The sequence below is a fragment of the Copidosoma floridanum genome, unplaced genomic scaffold (genome assembly GCF_036245765.1).
Source record: "Copidosoma floridanum isolate Cflo_tuat_1 unplaced genomic scaffold, Cflo_Japanese_pri ptg000001l, whole genome shotgun sequence".
In the NCBI taxonomy this organism is placed as follows: domain Eukaryota; kingdom Metazoa; phylum Arthropoda; class Insecta; order Hymenoptera; family Encyrtidae; genus Copidosoma; species Copidosoma floridanum.
Genome location: NW_028321878.1, coordinates 13,570,814 through 13,593,138, shown reverse-complemented (window position 1 = coordinate 13,593,138; position 22,325 = coordinate 13,570,814). Strand labels below are relative to the sequence as shown.

Below are 22,325 nucleotides of genomic sequence, written 5' to 3'. Positions count from 1 at the left end.
AAAAAAAAAAAAAAAAGAAGGAAGAGTTAACGCGTCACGAGCGCCGGCGCGTAAAAATCAGCCGACCATATAATATAAAGAGATCGGCCAGTACGTCGGAGTCTCAGTATTACGTCGCTGCGCGACAACCGGAGATCGGTTTTTCGATTTTTTTCCTTCCTTGTGCGCGTCCTGACTTAAGCTTGAATTTCAACGCTTACGCGCGTGTGTGTTTCCACGTGCTTTTTTTTTTGAGAACTTGGAGCACAGAAGGCCAACCTGTAGAGGTGAGTATAATCACATTTTTTTAGCGATTCCATGCCGATCAAAGGATGCATGCATGTGTTTACAATACACGTTTAATCACGCATGTGTCGAATCTAAACTTCCGTCTTTATATGGTAAAAAAATTTTAGTTGTGGTATTGCAAGGTTTTAGGTGCTTTTCAAATCAATTAGTTGCGAGTACATTTATGTATTTTAAATTAACGTTTCACAGCAAAAGGGCTGGATTATTTGTTTAAACGATGGTGCACATATGATAGTAAAGATATCATTTATGTATTCGAAAAAAGTACAATAGATGCTCTTCCTAAGGTATATGGTAGCTCTGAATCGTTCTATTTTTAAGTAATTTTAACATTTAACACTGTTAACGTTAAAACTAATAACGCAAGTTATTATGAAAATAATAATTACTGATGTTTTTGTCAGTTATCGCCTTTTTGGAACTCTTTTTCTTAGCTTTTATTGTGTAACTGCATATGAGTCAATTTGTTAATTTTTTTTTTAATAATTAGATAAAACAATTTTTTTTTCATTTAATTACATGATTTTTCGAATGTCAACGCCAAGTAAGCAGTTTCTAGTATTACGTGCAATGAATTTCAAATGAAGACTGCAAAAAGTGAAAAAATGTTAAATGATTTTTTTCTAAATAGGGTATTCGTGGAGATAACAATTCAGTCACTTTTCAAGTTTTTTTTACTTTTTTTCTCTATTGTTTACGTTTTACGATACATCTCTGCAGGTATTTTACGTGCGATTCCTTCATTCATGCAACTTAGCGCTTTAAAATTCATGCATGTAACTTAGCACTTTGGTAGTACAGCATTTTTGATGGACGTCTTCGCACGAAAAGAAATAAAATTCAAGCGTCATTGTCTATAATAATTACCTACTCCATAGTTTAACGATGTTTTTGTAAAAGTATGGAGTAAAAATACAATGTTTTATTTGAAACCTGTATGATTAAACGTGAAGCAAAAAAGCAAGTCAGCTTGGATTTTCAAATATTTTTCCGCCTTGCCTTTTGAAGTATTTGTTGTTCTAACGCAGTTGTAATTGAATCGCATGACACAATACGTGCACAGTTGGAAAAAAAAGAAGAAAAAAAAATCGTGCACAGGCGGAAAAATTATTGTTTGATAGTTACATTAAAGGAGTCGGGAAGATCTTGTGCCGATCTCGTGTTTGCGTGCGCAAAGTAATTGATCGTGCTGCAGGTGTGTAAGTATACTCGAAGCAAATAACGAGAGGTGGGATGACGGTCCGATGCAATATTGACGTCACGCGGTGAAGATTGTCCGATGTGCGTATAGACGGTTGCTTTTGAGTGACTTGATTGATCCGAGCAGTGAACAAGTTTTCGTAACAAAGAGGATCATTAAAATTGTATGGATGTTTAAAAAATCTAAATCAAAATAATTTTTAATAAACTGTAATTCTTTTTTTTTTTTTTTTATTTTTACTAAAACGAATAGTTTGAAATGACTGGTAATGGATGAAATAAAGCCAGTATTTAAAACTTTTATCCTTGGATCCCAGAAGAGACACTTTTGACGGTTGCGCAATTATCTCTTGATATACGAGACGGGTAACCGGTCTGTTAAACTTGTTTGGTACATATTTAATTAATACAAAGTTTTTTAGACACCATAGATTGCTGGTAAACAACGTTTGATACGGTGTACGAAAAAAAATATATGACGTTATCGTATACATATTATGAGACTTTACTTTATTATCCATCTGCAACGATATGATTTAATCCTATACGAACTAGAAAAATAAAGTATCTCCGAAATTTTCTACTTTGTAGATGAAAAATATAACTTTGACACCACGAATCTTCATTTTTAAAACCAATATAGTAATAATAATAATAATAATAATAATAATAATAATAATAATAATAATAATGATAGCAATACGAGATCCATGAATTGAAAAAAAAATCGAGTGCGATAACTTGCCATTTAAATCTTGCATTTTTAATTTGATATTTTAATAATCATTGTTTGATATTCCATTAGTCTTTATTAGCATGTTTCAATAACACAACAAGACTACATGTGAAAACTCGTCTATTAGATAACAATCGGTAAATTTAGTGCTTACGGATACATAACATAAAATTTGATGTCTTTATACTCCTAGCGATTAAGTACAATCTGCTGCTGACAGATACAGAACATTAAACTTGACGTCTCCATTCGTAGTAACAAATGCTAAAACCGCAATTACTGAAAAAAAGACCAGGGAATCACGCTAATAGTATCTACGTTTTGATTAAAAATAAAACACATTCCTATCATGTTACTCACGTCAGAGGCGAGATCGGCAAAACAAGGATACACTGTATAGGTTGACTATAGAGAACGGTTCTCGCGACTGGCCGTGAACTACACTCGAATTGCGCGTGAATCGGGGGAATCCCCCAAAAGGTTATGAAATATATGTGCTATAAGTACGCTGTGAAGCACCGTAGAGCGTGACAATAATTTCTGCTTTTACATAATATATTTAGACGGTACTGACATCCCAACATTTATTAACATGATATTCTGAATTACTACCAGAAAGAGATCCACATGGAAAGGAGGCTATAGAGTGCATTACATGTAGGCCTTTTAATAAATTATTTAGTGCTTCTACTAGGATGCAATTTAGATGAAACTAACAATAGTATAAGATGACCCAAGATAAAAGGACAAATGAGTTTTTTTTTCGTAATTAAAGAGGATAATTTTATACAATAAAGGACAATTTTCAATTTGGAGAAAGGTTAGAAAATTAAAGTTAGATATTTAAAAAAGTACATTGGTAATCAAATTTGTAAGTTGGTCAAAAGTTTTGTTTGGAAACTATTCAAATGTTAAATAAATTTTAGAAGAAAATTACAAATAATAAAGTTTTTAGTTATAGTTATACTCTGCCTTTAAGTATGTACCAAATTATTATTATTTACAGAATTACGGAACCTGACATCATGGGAAGCAATTTAAATCACGTACTGTTTGCTGCTCTGACCGTACTTCTGCAAATTCTGAGTCAACACAAGGCTTGGGCTATAAGTTAGTATTTTTTGAAGTTTAATATTTGAAAAAGCATAGAAAAGTTTGATGAAAATTATATATTTTTTTTTCTTTTTACTGTATGATAATTTTGTTACCACGATTAAACTCGAGGTCTTGGTGATGAATGAAAAAAAATTAATAAGTAAAAAAGTTTTACTTTTATTAGAGTGTTACTACCCACTTTTACAAACAGTTAATGGTAAACTAAATTCTATTTTTAACTTGTTGTCAAAAGTCATGTTTGGTTATAATGTTAAAAACCAGCTTAGACTACATGTGTCTTCATTGGAAAAATAAAATCTGAAAGTTCTTTATTTTTCATTTAGCTGATTTTAAGAAAAATATTAGTCATAACCGATACTTTTCTTTCATCACGAGTTTTCTTAAAAAACCTTATATTTGAAAACGGTCAATTGTAAATGCGATGAAAATGGCTCTACTGTGAAAAAATCCGGCCAAGGTTGATGCAAAAGTATTTAAAATGGACAGGCTTAAGCATCTCGAGAAGGTCATGCACGTGTGCATTTTTATTATACATTGGTTTACGTACATTCGATGGAAAACAAGCTATAGTGTAATATTTGAACTTCATACTTTCTTAACATATATTATGTGCATTTACCGCCACTGCAATAATAACGTATGAGGTTATATCAAATTTTCCTATCAAAAATGTCAGTATCAATTTACTTATTCCGTGAACTAATTTTTAGCTTTTTTTTTACGGTATTAGTGTAAAAATTTCAAACAAATAATACCTTAAAATTGTTTTACATTAAAAATTAATGGCACTTAATTTCATTGAGAAATTTTAAAATGCGTTTTTGTATTTTTGATGACAAAAGTACTTAAATTTATAGCAACAAGGATTTATTTTATACAAAATTTACATTAAAAATAATCATAATTCATGTAATAGTTCAGTTGATAAAGTAATATTAGTTTTGAAATAAATACATCGTGATAAATGTTAGTGTAGTATAAAAGAAATATAAAAAATGTGATACACAAACAAATGATTTTGAGTAAAAAACAATGTATACCATAACATAAAAAATCAAATTATTCGTTTACTTCATTTGATTTAATTGATAAAATCTATTTTTCCATGGCACGTCGCGTTCATTTTTCTTATTTACTGCATAGCATGAAAACGTAGCTGAACCAATAAACATTATCAACTCATAAATACATTTGATGCGGACGTTTCGCAGCTGAACGAATTATTAATTAATCGCTAGTTGGATGCAATATTGATTATATATATGTTTTACAATGTGACATATAATGTATTGTTTTTACGTTTTGAATAATTATGAATAAAATATTCCTGACAAGTGGTTTCTGCGTTTATAGCAAACTAAGTCTTAATGGTATATTAAATATTTATGCTCGTGATGCATTACGTAACGCGCACTAAAGCATTTACGCTAACATGATAATTTATTTCAAAAAAAAAAAAAAAAAAATGATTTCCCTTCCTAATAAAATTTTTCTCTTTGTGCCTTTTTCATTAAAATGCCATTATTGTATAATAATGGATTAAAAGTGCAAATATTGCCTTGTTCGATTTGGAAAAACCAGAGATATTTTTGACTTAAAGTTAAAATCCTTTATCGACGGATACATTAACTAAAAAATTTTGATAAATATTATAAGGAAACGACAAATTTTTCTGTAAATTTAAACAATTGTCTTAATTGGAAAACCTTTGGTTTCTGGATTCTATGTGCATATGTAAATTAAAGAATTTTGATTTAACAGTGAGTAGTGTCTTCGTTATATATGTCGAGATCGTCAACGATTTGCTTATACATTTTCTGATTCATTTAATTATTAAGTATTCATTTTACGACTAGAAACTTAATCTTTGAATGAGACATGTGCAATCAATGTCATCTTATGATGTACATGATGTAATAAATTAATGTTTTCTTTTTTAACTTACCAAAATGTCCATAAATTACCAAAATTTTAAATCTGAATTTCACTTTTACGTATTGTAGTATACGTAAAAAAAATATTAATTAAAAAATCCATTTCAGCCCTAACTTAATCGACTACTTAACCCAAAATACTATTTAGTCCATTAAATAATTTAGACCTACACGAAATTAATTGAAATCATTCTAAAATTTAAACTGAAATACACAGTAAGCTAATAAATCCTTTAATTTTTATTTGTAAAAAAAAGGTAATTTTGGTATGAATACTGAACATAATGTACCAGTGGAATAAAAAACTTATGCGTATACTTAGCTGTACAAAAAAAAATTATGCACTTTTTAAAAAGGGTTTACAAGTGGTTTTTGTTTAGTACAACTGTGATACAAAAAATATCACTAACGTTAGATTAAATTATTGATATTTTTGATGTTTATTTTATAAAATATTTTATGAAATGATTCAAGTATTTCTTGTATTATTTTTCGTTTCAAATAATGTAAAAATCAGTATTAAAATCATCGATAAATCCTTTGAAATCATAAAAAAAAAAAAAAAAAAAAAAAAAAAAATTGGAATCTAAAATCATTTGGAACCCTCACGTGGGAGCTTCTTGATTCAAGATTTACTAATTTTCAGACGAGAGGTGTCGAATAACGGCCAGAAACGAGCTCGGCAGGTGCATTAGGCTAGCGGAATGCGAGGTGTACGTAAATTTGCTGCAAACGCAAGGCGAAGCTGCTGGTCAGTTCTTACGCAGCACTGTCTGTTACTTTGACAACGGGAACGTACCGGTGGTCTGTTGTCCGGACAATGGCTTCACGACTGCACCACCACCGACGACGACGACGACGACGTCGTTACCCATTTGGACGCCTACCCAGCCACCGGTGCCAACAACACAGGCGATTACCGCCAATTCGAGTTATTGGCCGCTCTACCCGCCAGTTTGTGGCCGTAGCCCTAATGATTTCGACAGAGTCGTTGGTGGAAAACCCGCTAAGCTCGGTAAGGGACAGCTCTTTTTTTTTATTACTTGCATTGTTTCCATCAAATCAAGGTTTTAAATATTCAAAGTATAGTGCACAACACCTATATTTAAGTGTAAACTATTTTTTTATTTTTTCACTTTTAAATAATTCATTGTACTTTCTATTTTCGTGTACTTCAGTGTAAGTCAAGTAAGGAGAACTTTACAAGTTCTGTAGACTCAGTATAAATATCAAATTATGACGGATTGTATCAATTTTCACGTGATCCAGTGGAGTACAGTAATATAAATTTTCATTTTCAATATTTAAACAGCTGCGACAATTATTTTCTTACAATACATTAAAATACTTTACTAAAAGTTGAAAAATTCGTTACCGAGTTTTATTTTTAAAAAATTTACTGTTTTTAAGTAAAAAAATTAGTAAAAATACAATGTAAGAATAAAATTGAGCAAAGAAAAATTATTTTTTTCATTGTAGGATCATGGCCGTGGATGACAGTGCTAGGGTACTACAACAAATCGAAAAAAGTCCTAAAATGGCTCTGTGGTGGAAGTCTCATTTCGAGAAAGCACGTACTCACGGCTGCCCACTGCGTGCACGGTCGCACCGACTTGAGAATCGCCCGTCTCGGTGAACACGATCTCCGCACCAACACTGAAGGAGCACATCCGATCGACGTCCATATTAAACGAGGTACCATTCATCCCAATTACAATCCGGTCACAGTCGAAAACGACATAGCCGTGTTGAAGCTGAGAGACGAAGTCACGTTTACAGGTGTGCATAGGTTTTTTTTTTCTTTTTATTGTGCTGGTGGGTGTAACCATTTAGGGTATGCAATCGATTCGTCTTGAAATCTTATTTTGCAGAAGCCATTCGCCCAATTTGCTTGCCATTGCTGGAGCCTCTGAGAAATCTTGATATCACTGGAAGAAATCCGTTTATCGCCGGCTGGGGTGCACTTGATTTCCGTGAGTTAAAATTTATAATCTCCACATAAATAATAGTACAGATCACATATGTGATGTCATTCATATGAATCGTTATTTTTATGATTATTTTTATTGCTCTATGTGTATATGTATAACTTAATTGAATATACATGGAAGCTTAACTTGGTCCTTTTTTAAAATTTAATAACAAAGGGATGACTGATGTGATCCAAAAGAGGGATGTTTTGTGTTTAAATTTTCTTGTAATTTTTCAAACTACATGCCCGAATATGAATAAATTAAGTAAGGAATTTAATCGAATGCCTTAAACATTTTTAGTTTTTATTATGGTCAGGAATTTTATTTAATAAAACTGTAGGGAATATTTTTTAAAGTCAAAATATGAAGAAAAAAAAGCTACAGCACTAGAATTGAACGCTATTTTATTCCAGACCTCGACCACATAATATATTTAATATTCTAAGTATGTTTCTTTGTCTTAATTTTGGAATCATAAAATATTATTTATAGTTCCTGGGGTTTCACTTTAGCTTTTATTAGTAAGATGTGTATAAAATTATATAATTCCGTGTAGTCAACGTTAGAAATTCATTCAATGGTTGGCTATAACTGTGGAAGAACAGTGGGTTCAAATCTACGACTGTGTCCTTTTTTTATGTTAGAATATCGAATTTACAAAAGCATCATAGATTTATACGTGGATTTATACGTTAAAATTCGCGTTAATTCCATAAAGAATACGTGAAATCCATACAGAATCTATACGTAAAAATCTAAAAGGATAACGTAAGTTTGGTAATGGTTATTTTAAAGTTTCATACAAATCTCATTCATATCTGAAACGTTCTCCTAATTAGTTTACACGTACAACGAGATTAAAATTAATCTGACTAAAACAGACATAAAAAAACTTCATCTTTTAACAATGAAGCAATACGTTGATCTGTATGTATACAGTAAAGTTTTCATAATCAGTTTTATCAACAATTTCAAGATGTGGCCTTTATTCCCCTCACTAGGCCTTTTATAGCCTTACAACATTTGATCGTCGTGAAATAATAAATCCATCACAAATTGCTTTCCCATCTGTTCTCTTCATAAATTAAATTTACTAAATTGCAGGTGGAAAACAATCTAGTGGAGTTCTACTTGAGGCACAAATACCCGTGGCAGATGAAGCGTCATGCCGGCAAGCTTACTCAAGAATCCCTCAAGAACTTCACATTGACGAAAGGACGTTATGTGCTGGCCACCCTCTAGGAGGGAAGGACGCCTGTCAGGTGGGATATCGTAAATTTTTACCAATGCTTTTTTTTTATATTGTATGCATTAAAAAATTAAATTAATTAAAGAATTTAAATTCCAAGTAATGATGTCATTATTTAAAAAAATTAATTTGCCATTTTTAACGAGAAAATTTTTATTTCAGGGTGACAGTGGTGGACCTCTCATGTATCCGCATCAAAAAACATTCTACGCTTTTGGAATAGTCTCGTATGGCTTCAAATGTGCTGAACCAACCTTCCCAGGAGTCTACACTAAAGTTTCGTACTTCCTTGACTTTATCTTGGCAAATTTGACGTAGAAGAAGAATATTAAAATAGTATGTGGCGCAATTAAGGAAAAAAGTCATGAATACCCAGCTCGCACGATCGGAAGGATTTTTTATTCACACAGAAGTCATACACTCATCACTGATTAAAAAAAAAAAAAAAAGTCGTGAGTGGGCTATATTATTAGCATGTGATCTGAGGCATTATTTACTTTTCCTCTCTAAATACGGAATGTACTATTTTTTACCATTATGTATAGTGACTAAATGTTAAGTGTTGATGTACTTTTAAAATAATTGTTTTACACAACTAATAATAACTAGAAGTGAGCAGGTACTCACATTACATAGCCATTACACTCTCGACACCTAAATTTCGAGTACCTTAAAGTTTAAGTGTTCGATACTATTTGAGTATGTATTTGGGTTCGACTGGAACTCAATATTTCTCGAATTGACATTTTGAGTACTCGCATTCCCTGAACATTAAAAACTATGTAGGGAGGAATGCGGGAGAATGTAGGATATCGATTTCAAGTTTTTTGTCCTTTTTGCATTTTAGTTTTAAGTTTAAGTATTAGTGTAAGCCATATTTTGTATATTTTCATACTTTTTAATAGTACTCGGGAGTTGAATAAAAATGCGGACGACCACTCCCAGTCTTTCTCACTCACTTAATACCTCTTTAAAAGCCAAAAGGTCAAGAATATATTTAATTAAAACTGAAAATGTTTTCACTTACTGCATTATATGCCAGATGAATTTTAAGAGTAATTATTATTCCACATTTAGGATATACTGAACATGTTATATTATATTGTGTTGAATTTATGATTACTAAAAATAAATAGTATCAAAGAAGAAATAAAAAAAACTACTGTATGAATTTTTTAATAATACAATCTTGTTTGTCCAAGCGAGAATCTTTTGTAAAAATTTTATTGATAATGCGCACACTTTATAAATATGCTCATTGAACAGATTACGAAGTTATTGTTTTCACACGAGTAAAATAAGTTTCAAGACCAGTTTGTTTCATAATTACCACTGATAATCATATCGTACAATTACAACGTCATATATAGGGAACTTATAACAGTTTTTTAATCATCGTAGGAAAAAAAGTTGATTTATTATTATAAAATGAAAAAAAAAAAATATTTTTGAAAAAGTAATCAGTAAATTGTTGAGAAATCAAACATCCATCTATCACGTGATTAATTTAACGTTGGTACATATTTTTTGTCGAATAAAATACACAAATACAAAACATACAACACTCATGAGTAATTTATCAATCGAAAATCCATTTACCACTTTCGTCAATGCACATTGGTATCGGGTAACAAGGAGCAACAAAACATTGAACCTGATGTAAAACACATTTGCTAGAAGGTGGACATGGAGGATTAATATCTGCACATGTACGGCGAGTCATTTGTGGCGATCGCTTTGTTATGACGAGGTTGTTATCCCTGCACTGATCTGTATCTGTTAAAAGAAAAAAAAATACATACTTTTTCCACCTTGGGCTTGTTTTTATGTTGGACGTTTGTTGCACCCTAGGCAGGAAAAATAATATTAACTAAGGGCCCAGCAATCGCCCTGGAGAAGATATATAAACCCGTGATGAAATTTACTTGGCATCTTAATTAAAAATATTTACCTGGAACACAGACACCTTCCAAGCAGCATTTACTACAACATTGGACATTGGTATAGCACTGCTAACATTTTTAATGCACAATTTTAATTAGTATGAAAAAATCGGTAGATTATTTTAAGAATATTAGGTTATCGAATTTTTTTAAATCTATAACTGTAATGTTGAACCGTAAGAACTCAAAAACATTAGTATTTAAAATCACCTCATAATTATCAGTAGTACAATTTTTAATACTAGCTGCTTGAGTTGATACTAAAATAAGTAAGAAATATGAACAAATTACTCCTGACCATTGATACATTTTATTGTTGGCAACTTGGAGTACGTCTAAAAATTTGGTAATATTCTGCAAGCACGACGTGGACACTGCTACTGGATTACGGTGAGTTTTGTTTTTCTTTATATTGAAAGCAAAAGCAACTATCTATATCTCATTATCTACACTGTTTTTTATACAATGAAAATGCAGTTTTCCTCGTAAAAGAGGAAGCCCCTGATTATCAACACAGAAGCTTCGATTCTGCAGATACAACAAAGTGTTACGAAATGTAAAATGTCAACAAACAAAAATAATACGAATTTTTAATTATTAAACTATAAGAAATCTTTAAATAACTTGCATATTTTCCAATTGATATTTTTTACTGTTAGACTTGAAAAAACATTCCATGTAATATTAAAATGTAATGAAAAATGATTATTTTAATGATGGATGTTAATAGTACTGTTTATAACTGGTTTCAATTTATTTGTTGATTTTATTTGTTATTGACAGATGCTTGCCAGGTAATTTAAAGTACAAAATACTATTTAATTAAAAATAAATTAATTCTTAAAAATTTTTAAAAGTATAGAATTGATTAATTTCGTTGGGTGACAGTGGTGGACCGCTGATGATTCCTGATCGACATTTGAATTGGTATCTAATTGGAATTGTATCCAGTGGTTTACGCTGTGCTACACCAGATGATCTAGGGATATAATATATACATGTGTTGTAAAATTTCTGACAATTATTTTACCCAATTTGGTGTAACTTTCTAATTTCTGAGGATATATGGGGTCTGAGGCAGGTATAATAATAGGAATACTAGTACAGGATGTGTAAGGTAGCGCAACCAATATTGACTGCATGTGCTTCAGAAAACAGCAAGTTTTTAATTTTCATTAAAAAAAAATAATGAATTTCAACTTTACAACTGTTGATGTATACTCGATTGCCATCTCTGCAATCACCACGTATCAGGTTTCAATCAAACTTTCGAAGTAGCAATATCAGTGTCAATGTACTTCTTCAACCGATATTTTCGACCATATTTTAAATATCATTTTTACAGAATTAAGGAAAACACGTTATATTTAATAATTTGTTTAAGTAAAAATTTATTATTTTTAATTTCATTGATAAATCATGCTTTTAAACTTTTGTGTTTCTAAGAAAAAAAGTACTTAAATTTGTAGTAAAAAATTTAATTTGTTTCTTACTTTGAGCGTTTTTTTACGTTTGGATGTTGACCAAAGCAAGGACAAAGAGTCCCTCAGGTCTTGATTCACAGTTTTTTCGGACCCGGTACTTGCCCTGGCGACATCCATTATTTTTTTTGTACACGGTCGCTTATTTGCAATGATATAATGATATTTCTGATATTAAGGTGTATTTTAGATGAAATTTGCATTAAAAATAATGATAGCTAACTTAATAGTTTAATTAATAAAGTAATATGAAATAAATGTATTGTAATGAATAGCTGCTGCTCTAAGGCAAATTTAGAAATGTACATAATAAAGTTTGACAATATATGTACACGTGTTATATGTGTGCCTGAAAAAAACAAATTTTCTTACACTTTACCTTATTTTACTGATAAAATTAATTTTTTCTCCTGCTCTTCGCATTAATTTTTCTTATTTACAGCGTAGCATAAGAATGTGTACTTGAACCAATAAATATTATCAACTCACAAGTATATTCAAGACATACGTTTCACACGTCTTAACGAGTTTTTAACTAACCGATGACTAGATACGACTACCATTATACTTTTCAGTTTGGCTTATTATGCAAACGTCGGCACGTTTCAAATGACCATTAACAAATATTCCTGACAAGCACAGTACTGTAGTATATAAGTTGAAAAGATAGTTATTTTCATTGTTAAAATATATACTTTCAAGTTTGTTTATTTGTTAGAAGTTAATAGTTTAAAAATATTGCATTTATAGTGAATTGATTATAAGTGTTTTATTAGTGATATTCTACATGCCACACAAGTTGTTGTGCAGACACGTGTAATAATCTTTAACTATATTGGTTCAAAGAAGAAGGTGAGTTTTACTCGAATAATTTTAAAGAGATTGTTTAACTTTACAATTTCGTCTATATAGCTGTATAACTTAATTTTATACAACGATTTGTTTTAAACGAAAACAAAGAATAATATTAAATGAGATAAGAGAGATTCAAGACATGACCAACAATTTTTTCAAGATTTCGTTACATACTTATGCTAAAATTATGAAAGCTCAGTAGAATAAATAATAGGAATAATGTAATAAATAAAGAAAAAAAAGGAAAAAAAAACTTCTTTAACTTATACTAAAAAAAACTTATAGCTGCGTAATATATTGTTTTCTTAAATAAAAGTAATTTGCTATCTCAATACACACAACGAATAAGCCATGGATATTTAAGTACAAACACATGTTGACGTTGCTAATAATATTTCTCTTTCGCAATCTCTACTGATACATTTATCAGTGGAGTACCCCGTTATTATAATAGCACTGATACACGTGGTACACGTGGTAGTCCACGTTATAGTCCACCATAAGCCGGGTAAATTAGTCAGCGATGCGACTGAAAAAATTAAAACAGATATACATTTTTTGCCATCTTACGTAAAGTGTGATTTTCAATAAAAAAGTATACTTTGCCAAGCTCAAACTTAGTCAAACCTGTAATACTCCATGTAGGACTGTAATAAGGTTATTTCTGTCCCAAAATCGAAGCAGAATGCAGAAAATGTAGAGGGAGGTGTATTGAAAAATTGTAAGTTTGCGGTGCAAAATAAAAGTTAATGCACCGCAACAGTACTTAGAGTTGGTGTGCAAATCTACTAATTAATATGATTAATTTTGCAATAAACATTCCGTTTACATAACATTGATATAGACATGTATATAAAAATAACAAATATTTCGTTAAAACGTGTATGACATCAGCTCTCTATGAAATTTGAAGTCGTTTAGAGAAATTCTTTAAAGGTAATAAGGCAGTAAAAAAACTTTAAAGGCAGCGTAATTTAAGTATTTCTGATACTTTCTTTTTTTCTTGTATTTTTGTATAAAATAGTGGAAGCTACATGGCACTATTTTGGAACTTTTGACCTACAATATTACCTACAGAGTTTATCTTCACTTTGAGACCGAGAAGAGAATAATTATTTAATCCTATATTTGGCGAATCTTCACATGTTAAAAATGTTGTACAGTTGCTCAAAATAAGGCTTCGTAAATATTGTAAAATGTACATGTTTTTACTATTTCATAAAATAACACATAAGTATGTTCAAATATTAATGAATTAAAAAATTTTTAGTCTATAACGGTAACAGTATAGTACAAAAAATAAATGTCTTTAATCATTGGTTTTTTTTTTAATTTTTGGAACTTAAAATTTTTACGAACGAAATTTTAAATATATAATGATTTTTAATTTTCAGCCACCAGAACACAAATTAAAGGACACCGAACTTTTTCTGTTTCTGGCAAGACATCTATCCACATACATAAAGGAATAAATGTTAACGAGTCAACGTCATCAAATAAAGTCTTTGTAAAGACATGCAGGCGAATAAACGCAACGACGGATCCCATTTTTTGTGCGAATTTTGCGGAATATTCATCAAGTCTTGTAACTTTGACAGGCACATTCGTACTAGACATGCCAAAAACAAACCCCACAAATGTACACTCTGTGATGAATCTTTTGGTGAAAAAAATCTCCTAATAAATCACATCAATAGCGTACACTTTGACGAAAACCCACACGAATGTAAAATTTGCGGCACAGAATTTTATCGACAAGACCAACTCATGGAACATGTCCGTAGCGTACACATTGGCGATCGACCCCACAAATGTACCGAGTGTGAAAAATCTTTTTCTCGAAAGTATGATCTGGTCCAGCACATGCGTCGTGTACACTGGGGCGAGCGACCCCACAATTGTACTGATTGTAAAAAATCTTTTTTTCGAAAACATCGTCTTATCGAGCACTTGAATATCGTACACTCTACAGACAAGCGACTCCACGATTACAACTGCACCCAATGTAAACATACTTTTTCTCGAAAGTATGATCTTGTCCAACACGTTCGTAGCATACACTGTGGCGAGCGACCCCACAAATGCAATCAATGTCAAAAAAGTTTTCCTAGACATCATCATCTTACCAGACACGTTCGTGGCGCACACTCCGGCGAGCGACCCTACACGTGTTCTCATTGTCAAAAATCTTTTTTTAGAAAATATCATCTTATCAAACACCTTCGTATTCATAGCACTGAGAAGCCATACGAATGTGATATTTGCGACAAATCCTTTAGATTAAAATCTAATCTTAAAGCACATTCTCGTAAACATACTGACTTGCGTCTGGTTCAGTGCGATTATTGTAGTGGTTGTTTTACTTACAAAGATGATTTGGAAAAGCATATTCACTTGCATACTGATGAGGAACCTTTTTCCTGAAAATTTGTACAAGATTGTTTGGTAATTTACCAGTAAATTTATGAATAAACAATCTATTTTTTTTTTTTAATTGGACAATTTCTAATGTAATTAAAATAACTAGTGTCAATTTATTGGCTGAAAGCTTCTGCATTTTTTTTCCTTTCTAACTACATCTACTATAATATCATTTATTAATTAAATCATGAAATTTTTTATTCTGCAACAATTAATTCATAATATTGGGTACATTCTACTCTGATTATGTTTTTTTTTCTTTTTTAATATCAATTTTCAAAAATTGAAATAATCTTAATTAAAAAAAAAAAAAAAAAAAATGTCTGTGGGATATTCACAGTCTAAAAGCATTCAGAAACGAGCTTCAAAACTTACATCATAATAGTTGCATTTCCTTTGCCTTTACAACTGTGTTATTTTTATAGTAATTAAATTTTTAAACTTTAATATTGTTATGTTTTTTTTTTTTATTAAATTTGATTCTAAAACATTTTTGTTATTGTTTGATTTTTCTCAACTGTATGCATTCGTCATGAATTATGATCAACTTATGTTCCAAATTTTATTTCCTTGCTACATTTACTACTTAATCTGAAAATTTATTTTGTGTAAACATTTACATAAATAACTTTTTGTAAAACTACTTTTTAATTATTAAATTTAACTCGTATAGTAATCCTGGGGCTACCGAAGGATACGGATTTTTGACTTTTTCTTAAATGTGCTCCTTTTTTATAATAACATATGTTACTGAGTGATTGCCCCGTGAATTGAATAAAATAATGCAAAATAAAATGAAATAATGTAAGACAAAATAATACAATAAAATAAGAAAAATAATACCATTTAAAATGAAGTGTAATAAAATATAAAACAAAAAAAATGCAATCAAAAACACTAAAACAATATAGAAAACAAGAAAATAAAATAATAATATACAAAATAAAATAGTATAAAACAACGAAACAAAATAATATAACGTTAAATACAGTAAAATAACTTTACAACAACAAAAATAATAATAATAATAATATGAATCAATATAAAAAAAAAGGAAAAAGAATAATACAAAATAAAAAAACATAAAACAAGAAAAAATTATGTACAAATAAAATGAAATAAATTGAAATAAAACAGAATAAAATGATGCTGTACATAAATTAGATAGGAATAGAAAAAATGATATTTAAATAATTAAAATTATAGAAAACAAAATAAAATAATACTGTACATCATATAATACAGTGAAATAAAAAAATACAGCATTAATTAAAATATAATAAAAAGAACAAAACAAATTAGAACCCAATAGGAAAAAACGATGTTATAATAAAATAAAGTACATACAATAAAAATCATAAATAAAAAAGAAAAGTAATAATACAAAAAAAATACAATAAACTTTGAAAAATTAAATAATTTGAAATAAAGTATAATAAAATATTTAACAGACTAATTACATTGGAATACAATAAAGCAAAACAGAAAATAAAAAAAAAAAATTAAAATGAAATAAATAAAATAAAATACAAAAAAATAATATTTAAATAAAATAAAACAATAGAAAACAAAACAAAATAAAATAATATCGTACATCATAAAATGTACCAAAATAAAAAAATACAGCATTTAATAAAATAAAATAAAAAGACCAAAACAAATTAGTACGTAATAGGAAAAAATGATGTTAATATAAAATAAAATAATATAAAATAAAAATGATAAAAAAATAAAATGTCCTAATACAGAATACAAACTATTTTAATAAAGTATGATGAAATATTAAACAAAATAAATTGCATTAGAATACAATAAAGCAAAATAGAAAACAAAACAAAAAATTTTAATGAAATAATTAAAAATGAAACAAATGAAATAAAATACAAAAAAATAATATTTAAATAAAATAAAGTAACATAAAACAAAACATAATAAAATAAAGTCGTATATAATAAAATATCCTAAAATAACATAACGCAACATAAAATAAAATAAAATAAAACAGAATAAAACAAATTAGGATAAAATAGGATAAAAAAATAAAATAAAACAATGAAAAAAAAATTAGGATATAAAATAAACTGTAAAAATACAGAAAAAATACAATAATGTAAAAGAAAAGAAAAACAACAATTTGACATAAAGTGTAATAAAATACAAAAGAAATTCGAATGTACTGAAGTACAATAAAATAAAATAGAAAACCAGAAAATGAAATACTAATAAATAAAATAAAATGATATAAAACAAAACAAATAAAGTACAATAAAATAATTTTTGATCAAACGTAAGTAAAATAAAACAAATTAAAATAATATGAATCAAGACAAAAAAATAGAATAATATAAAATAAAGTAATGAAAACAAAAAAAAAAGTCAAATGAAATAAAATAAAATACATCATAATATAACGTATTATCTTAAAAAAAAATAAAAAATAAAAAAATAAATAAATAAAAAATTGGGAAATTAAGTACAATAAAAAATTTAATCAAATAAAAAGCTATAAAATACATTAATACAAAATAGAAAATAAAAAAATCAAATAAAATTAAATAAATTCAAATAAAACAAATTAAATTAATATATAAAAAATTGATATTTAAATACAACAAAATAATATGGAACAATACTAAACAAAACGAAAGTACTTGTCATAAAATATAACAATGTAAAAGAATACAACATAAAATAAAATAAAATAATAAAAAACAAAATAAAATAATATAGAATAATATTAAATATAATAAATTTCTGTGAAACAAAAATCGAAAAAATAGAGTAACATAAATTTTTAAAAAAGTGAAAAAAATAGTATCAAAATAGAATAAAGTACCAAAATACAAAATGAAATAAAAAAAAAAATACGGCATTAAATGTGATAAAATAATATTAAATAAAGCAAAAACAATAGAGTATAAAACAAATCAAAACAAAAAAATTTTTAAAAATCGAATAAAATAATTTAGAAAAAATAGAAAAATATAATATTAAAATAAAATGAAATAAAAAAACACAAACAAAATTAAATAAAAAAATACGACATAAAATATAATAAAATAATATTGAATAGAGCAAAAAATAGAGTATTAAACAAAATAAACCAAAACACAATACATCCAAACAAAATATAATATCACACGCGAAATACACTAAAATATTATAGAACAAAATAAATGAAAATAGTATAATCCATAAAGAGTAAAATGAATTAATAAATTGAATAAAATAGAATAAAATAATATTAACCAAAACAAAAATTGAAATATTATTCTATTCAATAATACAAAATAAAATGATAACAGTGAATTTTCTTCTACGATTATGAGATTTTTAGATTGCTATTTGATAAATAAACAGAAAAAAGTGGTTTTGCTTACAAGCCATGGCTAGTGTTCACTAGAGTTAGTTTGATTCGTGAACCGCAGAATTATTGCATAAAATCACAAACCTTAGTTTTTATAACAAAGTGAAATAATAACATAAACAGTTATAATACAAACAGTCGCTTAACAAATATAATAAAAGTTTATTTCAATTTTATGGTAATTATTTCTAATAAAATAGTTAATGCATTTAAATTACCGTAAGATTTACTTAGTTTACTTTACTTACTGTTGATACGTAGGTTACGATTGTTACCTTTTATCACGCAAGCGGGCAAGCGGCTTACGAATACTATCCGAAATCCGAACCCCGAACCCGATTGTGTTGACAACGGGATCTACCAGGTGGCGGTAAAACTACGCCATTTTAACGGACAAATGGACTAAAGTTAAGGGGCATGACCGCAGATAGTTGACGTTTTCTATCTTATTCATAAGATCAAAATAATATAGTAGTTCTATAACAGTATTTATTAAAAAATTAGCTATTTTAACGAAAAAATAAGAGAAGAAGCTCATTCTTGACACTTAAAAGATTAAAGCCCAAATTCGGCAAAATTGATTGAAAATCTGAGACATGAAATAAACAATCAGATGTTGAATTAATAAAGTGTGGTCTGATTTTTCACTTTTCTTTTTCATATTTAATGAATCTTGCCAATATTAAATTTCATTTATTTTTTGAAAGTAAAAATTGAGAGTCTACTCTTTTTCTGGTGTACAAATTTCCAAATCAATCGGTTCCCCATATAACTAATATTTTGAGAATCAATGTAAATCAGAATGATAAGCATAGAAATTTCTGAATTTCGCGGGAAACGAATCAAGATACAGTGTGTGTACATATACATTCCGTTGAGGGGTATTATTAGTGCCAATAACTTTTTTCTACACAATTTAAAAAAAAAAAAGAAGAGTTGTTGTACATTTTTGAATCCACAAAGAATAAATACAGCTTGATTTCAGCAAAATTCATTGAAACGTAAAAAAAAGTGAAAAATTAAATTGCTCATTATTAGCCAGACATTCGATTTTTCACTTTTCGCCTTGAAGTCTAAACCAACTTGCCAAGTTCGGGCTTGATTTATTCTTTGAAGTGTCAAGAGTGTGCGTATACTCCTTTTTATTTTTGATAAAATAGCTAGCTGTTGAATAAATAATGTTATAAAACTATAAAGGGTGTTTTCCGCAATCGTCACCAGCAAGTAATTTAAGGTTGCGCTCTACGCTACCATCAGGTCGGTAAGTCAACTACCTTGAATTAACTGGCGCTCTGTTCCGTAATCTGGCCAGTTAAAATAGCAGACGACAGTCAACAGCGATGAAATCTTCACTTTTTCCTCGACTTTCACGTCGTCTGCTGTTTTAACTGCGCAGTTAAGGCCATGGCCAGATTACGGAATATATTACAGCGCCATAGTTTAATTCAAGGTAGTTGACTTACTGAACTGACGGTAACGTAGAGCGCAAATTTAAATTACTTGCTGCATTGCGGGAAACACCCCAAGCGGCGTTACCACCACGACCTACGTAACTTTACAGCCTCTGATTTTATCATTCTGGTAAAGAGAGCACGGTGTAAGATGTACGTGAAGTTATGTGTAGCAATTACAGAAATTACTACTAAGTAATGCCATATGGTCGATTTTATTAAACCATATGAACATCTATATTTTTAGAGGTAGACGTTTGGGTAAAAAATAGATTGTAAACTTGCCGCAAACAGCACAAACTACGTCAACTTTTTATTATCTATCTGTAAGATTAGTTGCGGCTGGTTTGTAATTATCAAAGTGACTTTGCTGTAAATAGCAATAGTTGTTTAGATCAGCGCCATCTAGCGGTCTTAATTTTTTGGCCAAAAGTGGCTCCTAAAATTCTCAATCAGAGCATTCAGGATTAGAGCCATTTAGTCAACTATAAACCAGCCGCAACTCATGATAAAGCTATAAAATGAAAAAATAACGATACATGTGTTTTTGGCGGCAAGTTAACAATCTATTTTATACCAAAAATTCGACCTGCTATGTGTTTGTACTTTTGAAGATAAATTTTCAAGCATAAGATGGATTGTTAACTTGCCGCCAAAAACACACGTATCGTTATTTTTTCATTTTATAGCTTTATCATGAGTTGCGGCTGGTTTATAGTTGACTAAATGGCTCTAATCCTGAATGCTCTGATTGAGAATTTTAGGAGCCTGGCCAAAAAATAAAGACCGCTAGATGGCGCTGATCCAAAATAATTATTGCCACTTACAGTAAAGTCACTTTATTAGTTATAAACCAGCCGCAACTAATCTTATAGATAGATAATAAAAAGTTGACGTGGTTCGTTTTGTTTGCGGCAAGTTTACAATATGTCTTTTACCTGTAAATGGACCCTGAAAAGTATAAATATTCCACTTTTCTTATACGGCTTATAAAATCTACCATATTTACAAAATTAAAATACTTTAGACCTTTTATCATTAACTCGCGGAAGCACAGCCCTTTAACTTTCTAGTTTAAATAAACAGCTAACTTATATAATATGTACATGCCAAGATTTGTGTTACAGAAATCTTGAACAATGATTAAATAGATACGTAAAGTAATAAGTCCAAAAGAGACAACTAAAGAAAAAAAGTTTAAAAAAGAAGTTCAGTTACACAGGAAGAGTCTCCTAAAAATGGAGCATTGGATCTCACTTAATTTGAATTACTTTACAATTTATCTTTTACCTAAAAATCGACCTCCAAAACTATCAATATTCTACTTATCTTATATGGCTCATAAAATCGACAATATTTATAAAATTACAATACTCTTGACTTTTTACCATTAACTAATGAAAGAACAGCCCTTCAACTTTAGATTTCCAATAAACAGTTAACTTATATAATATGAACATAGCAAAAAAAATCATAAATCACGATCAAATATACACGTAAATTAATCAGTCGAAAAGAGACAACTGAAGAAAAAAGGTCTTAAAAAGAAGCAGCCACACGAAGAGTCTCCTAGGAATGGAGTATCGGATCTCACTAATTGAAAAATACATTTTTCACAGAGATGTAAATTTTAAGTGTTATAAGTAAACAAAGAACCCAACCTTCTCTGATCAAGTGAGATCCAATGCTCCATTCTTGTATGAGACTTTTCGTGTGACTGTGCTTCTTTTTCAGGCCTTTTTTCTTCGGTTGTCTCTTTAATGGACTGATTAATTTGTGCTTACATGAGTTAATGGTAAAAGGTTAAGAGTATTGTAATTTTGTAAATATTGTCGATTTTATGAGCCATATAAGATATGTAGAATATTGATGTAGAAACTTGCCGCAAGTAGCATAAAAAATGTCAACTGTTTATCGTCTATTGATAAGATTATTTGTGGCTGGTTTATAACTAATAAAGTGACTTTACTGTAAGTATCAATAATTATTTTGGATTAGTGCCATCTAGCGGTCTTTATTTTTTGGTCAAAAGTGGCTCCTAAAATTCTCAATCAGAGCATTCAGGATTAGAGCCATTTAGTCAATAATAAACCAGCCGCAACTCATGACGAAGCTATAAAATAAAAAAATAACGATACATGTGTTTTTGGCGGCAAGTTAACAATCTTTTTTATGCTTGAAAGTTTATCTTCAAAAGTACAAATACATAGGAGGTCGATTTTTTGGTATAAAATAAATTGTTAACTTGCCGCCAAAAACACATGTATCGTTATTTTTTCATTTTATAGCTTTATCATGAGTTGCGGCTGGT

General features: G+C 29.2%; 2 protein-coding genes and 1 long non-coding RNA gene across 4 annotated transcripts; 2 read left to right on the top strand and 1 right to left on the bottom strand.

Annotated features, from left to right (window-relative positions):
* Positions 1-118: 118 nt before the first annotated feature.
* On the top strand, positions 119-9,434 carry LOC106640554 (venom protease). Its single transcript, XM_089595359.1, has 7 exons — positions 119-266; positions 3,231-3,334; positions 5,921-6,289; positions 6,754-7,053; positions 7,146-7,247; positions 8,352-8,509; positions 8,659-9,434. Exons 2-7 carry the CDS (start codon positions 3,250-3,252, stop codon positions 8,812-8,814), a joined length of 1,170 nt encoding a protein of 389 aa, XP_089451485.1. The 5' UTR covers positions 119-266; positions 3,231-3,249; the 3' UTR covers positions 8,815-9,434.
* A 692-nt stretch (positions 9,435-10,126) lies between these two features.
* Positions 10,127-10,726, bottom strand: LOC111644093 (uncharacterized). 2 transcript variants are annotated; one of them, XR_016293279.1, is made up of 3 exons: positions 10,650-10,726; positions 10,448-10,508; positions 10,127-10,272 (listed from the first exon to the last, which is right to left on the bottom strand). It is a non-coding gene; the product is annotated as an uncharacterized LOC111644093 (long non-coding RNA). The 2 variants fall into 2 exon arrangements; XR_016293282.1 differs by having other exon boundaries at positions 10,448-10,505; positions 10,650-10,677.
* Positions 10,727-14,290: 3,564 nt separating this feature from the next.
* LOC149376043 (uncharacterized) lies at positions 14,291-15,199 on the top strand. Its single transcript, XM_089589842.1, has one exon. The coding sequence runs from the start codon at positions 14,291-14,293 to the stop codon at positions 15,197-15,199; it is 909 nt and encodes a 302-aa protein (XP_089445968.1).
* Positions 15,200-22,325: the final 7,126 nt, after the last annotated feature.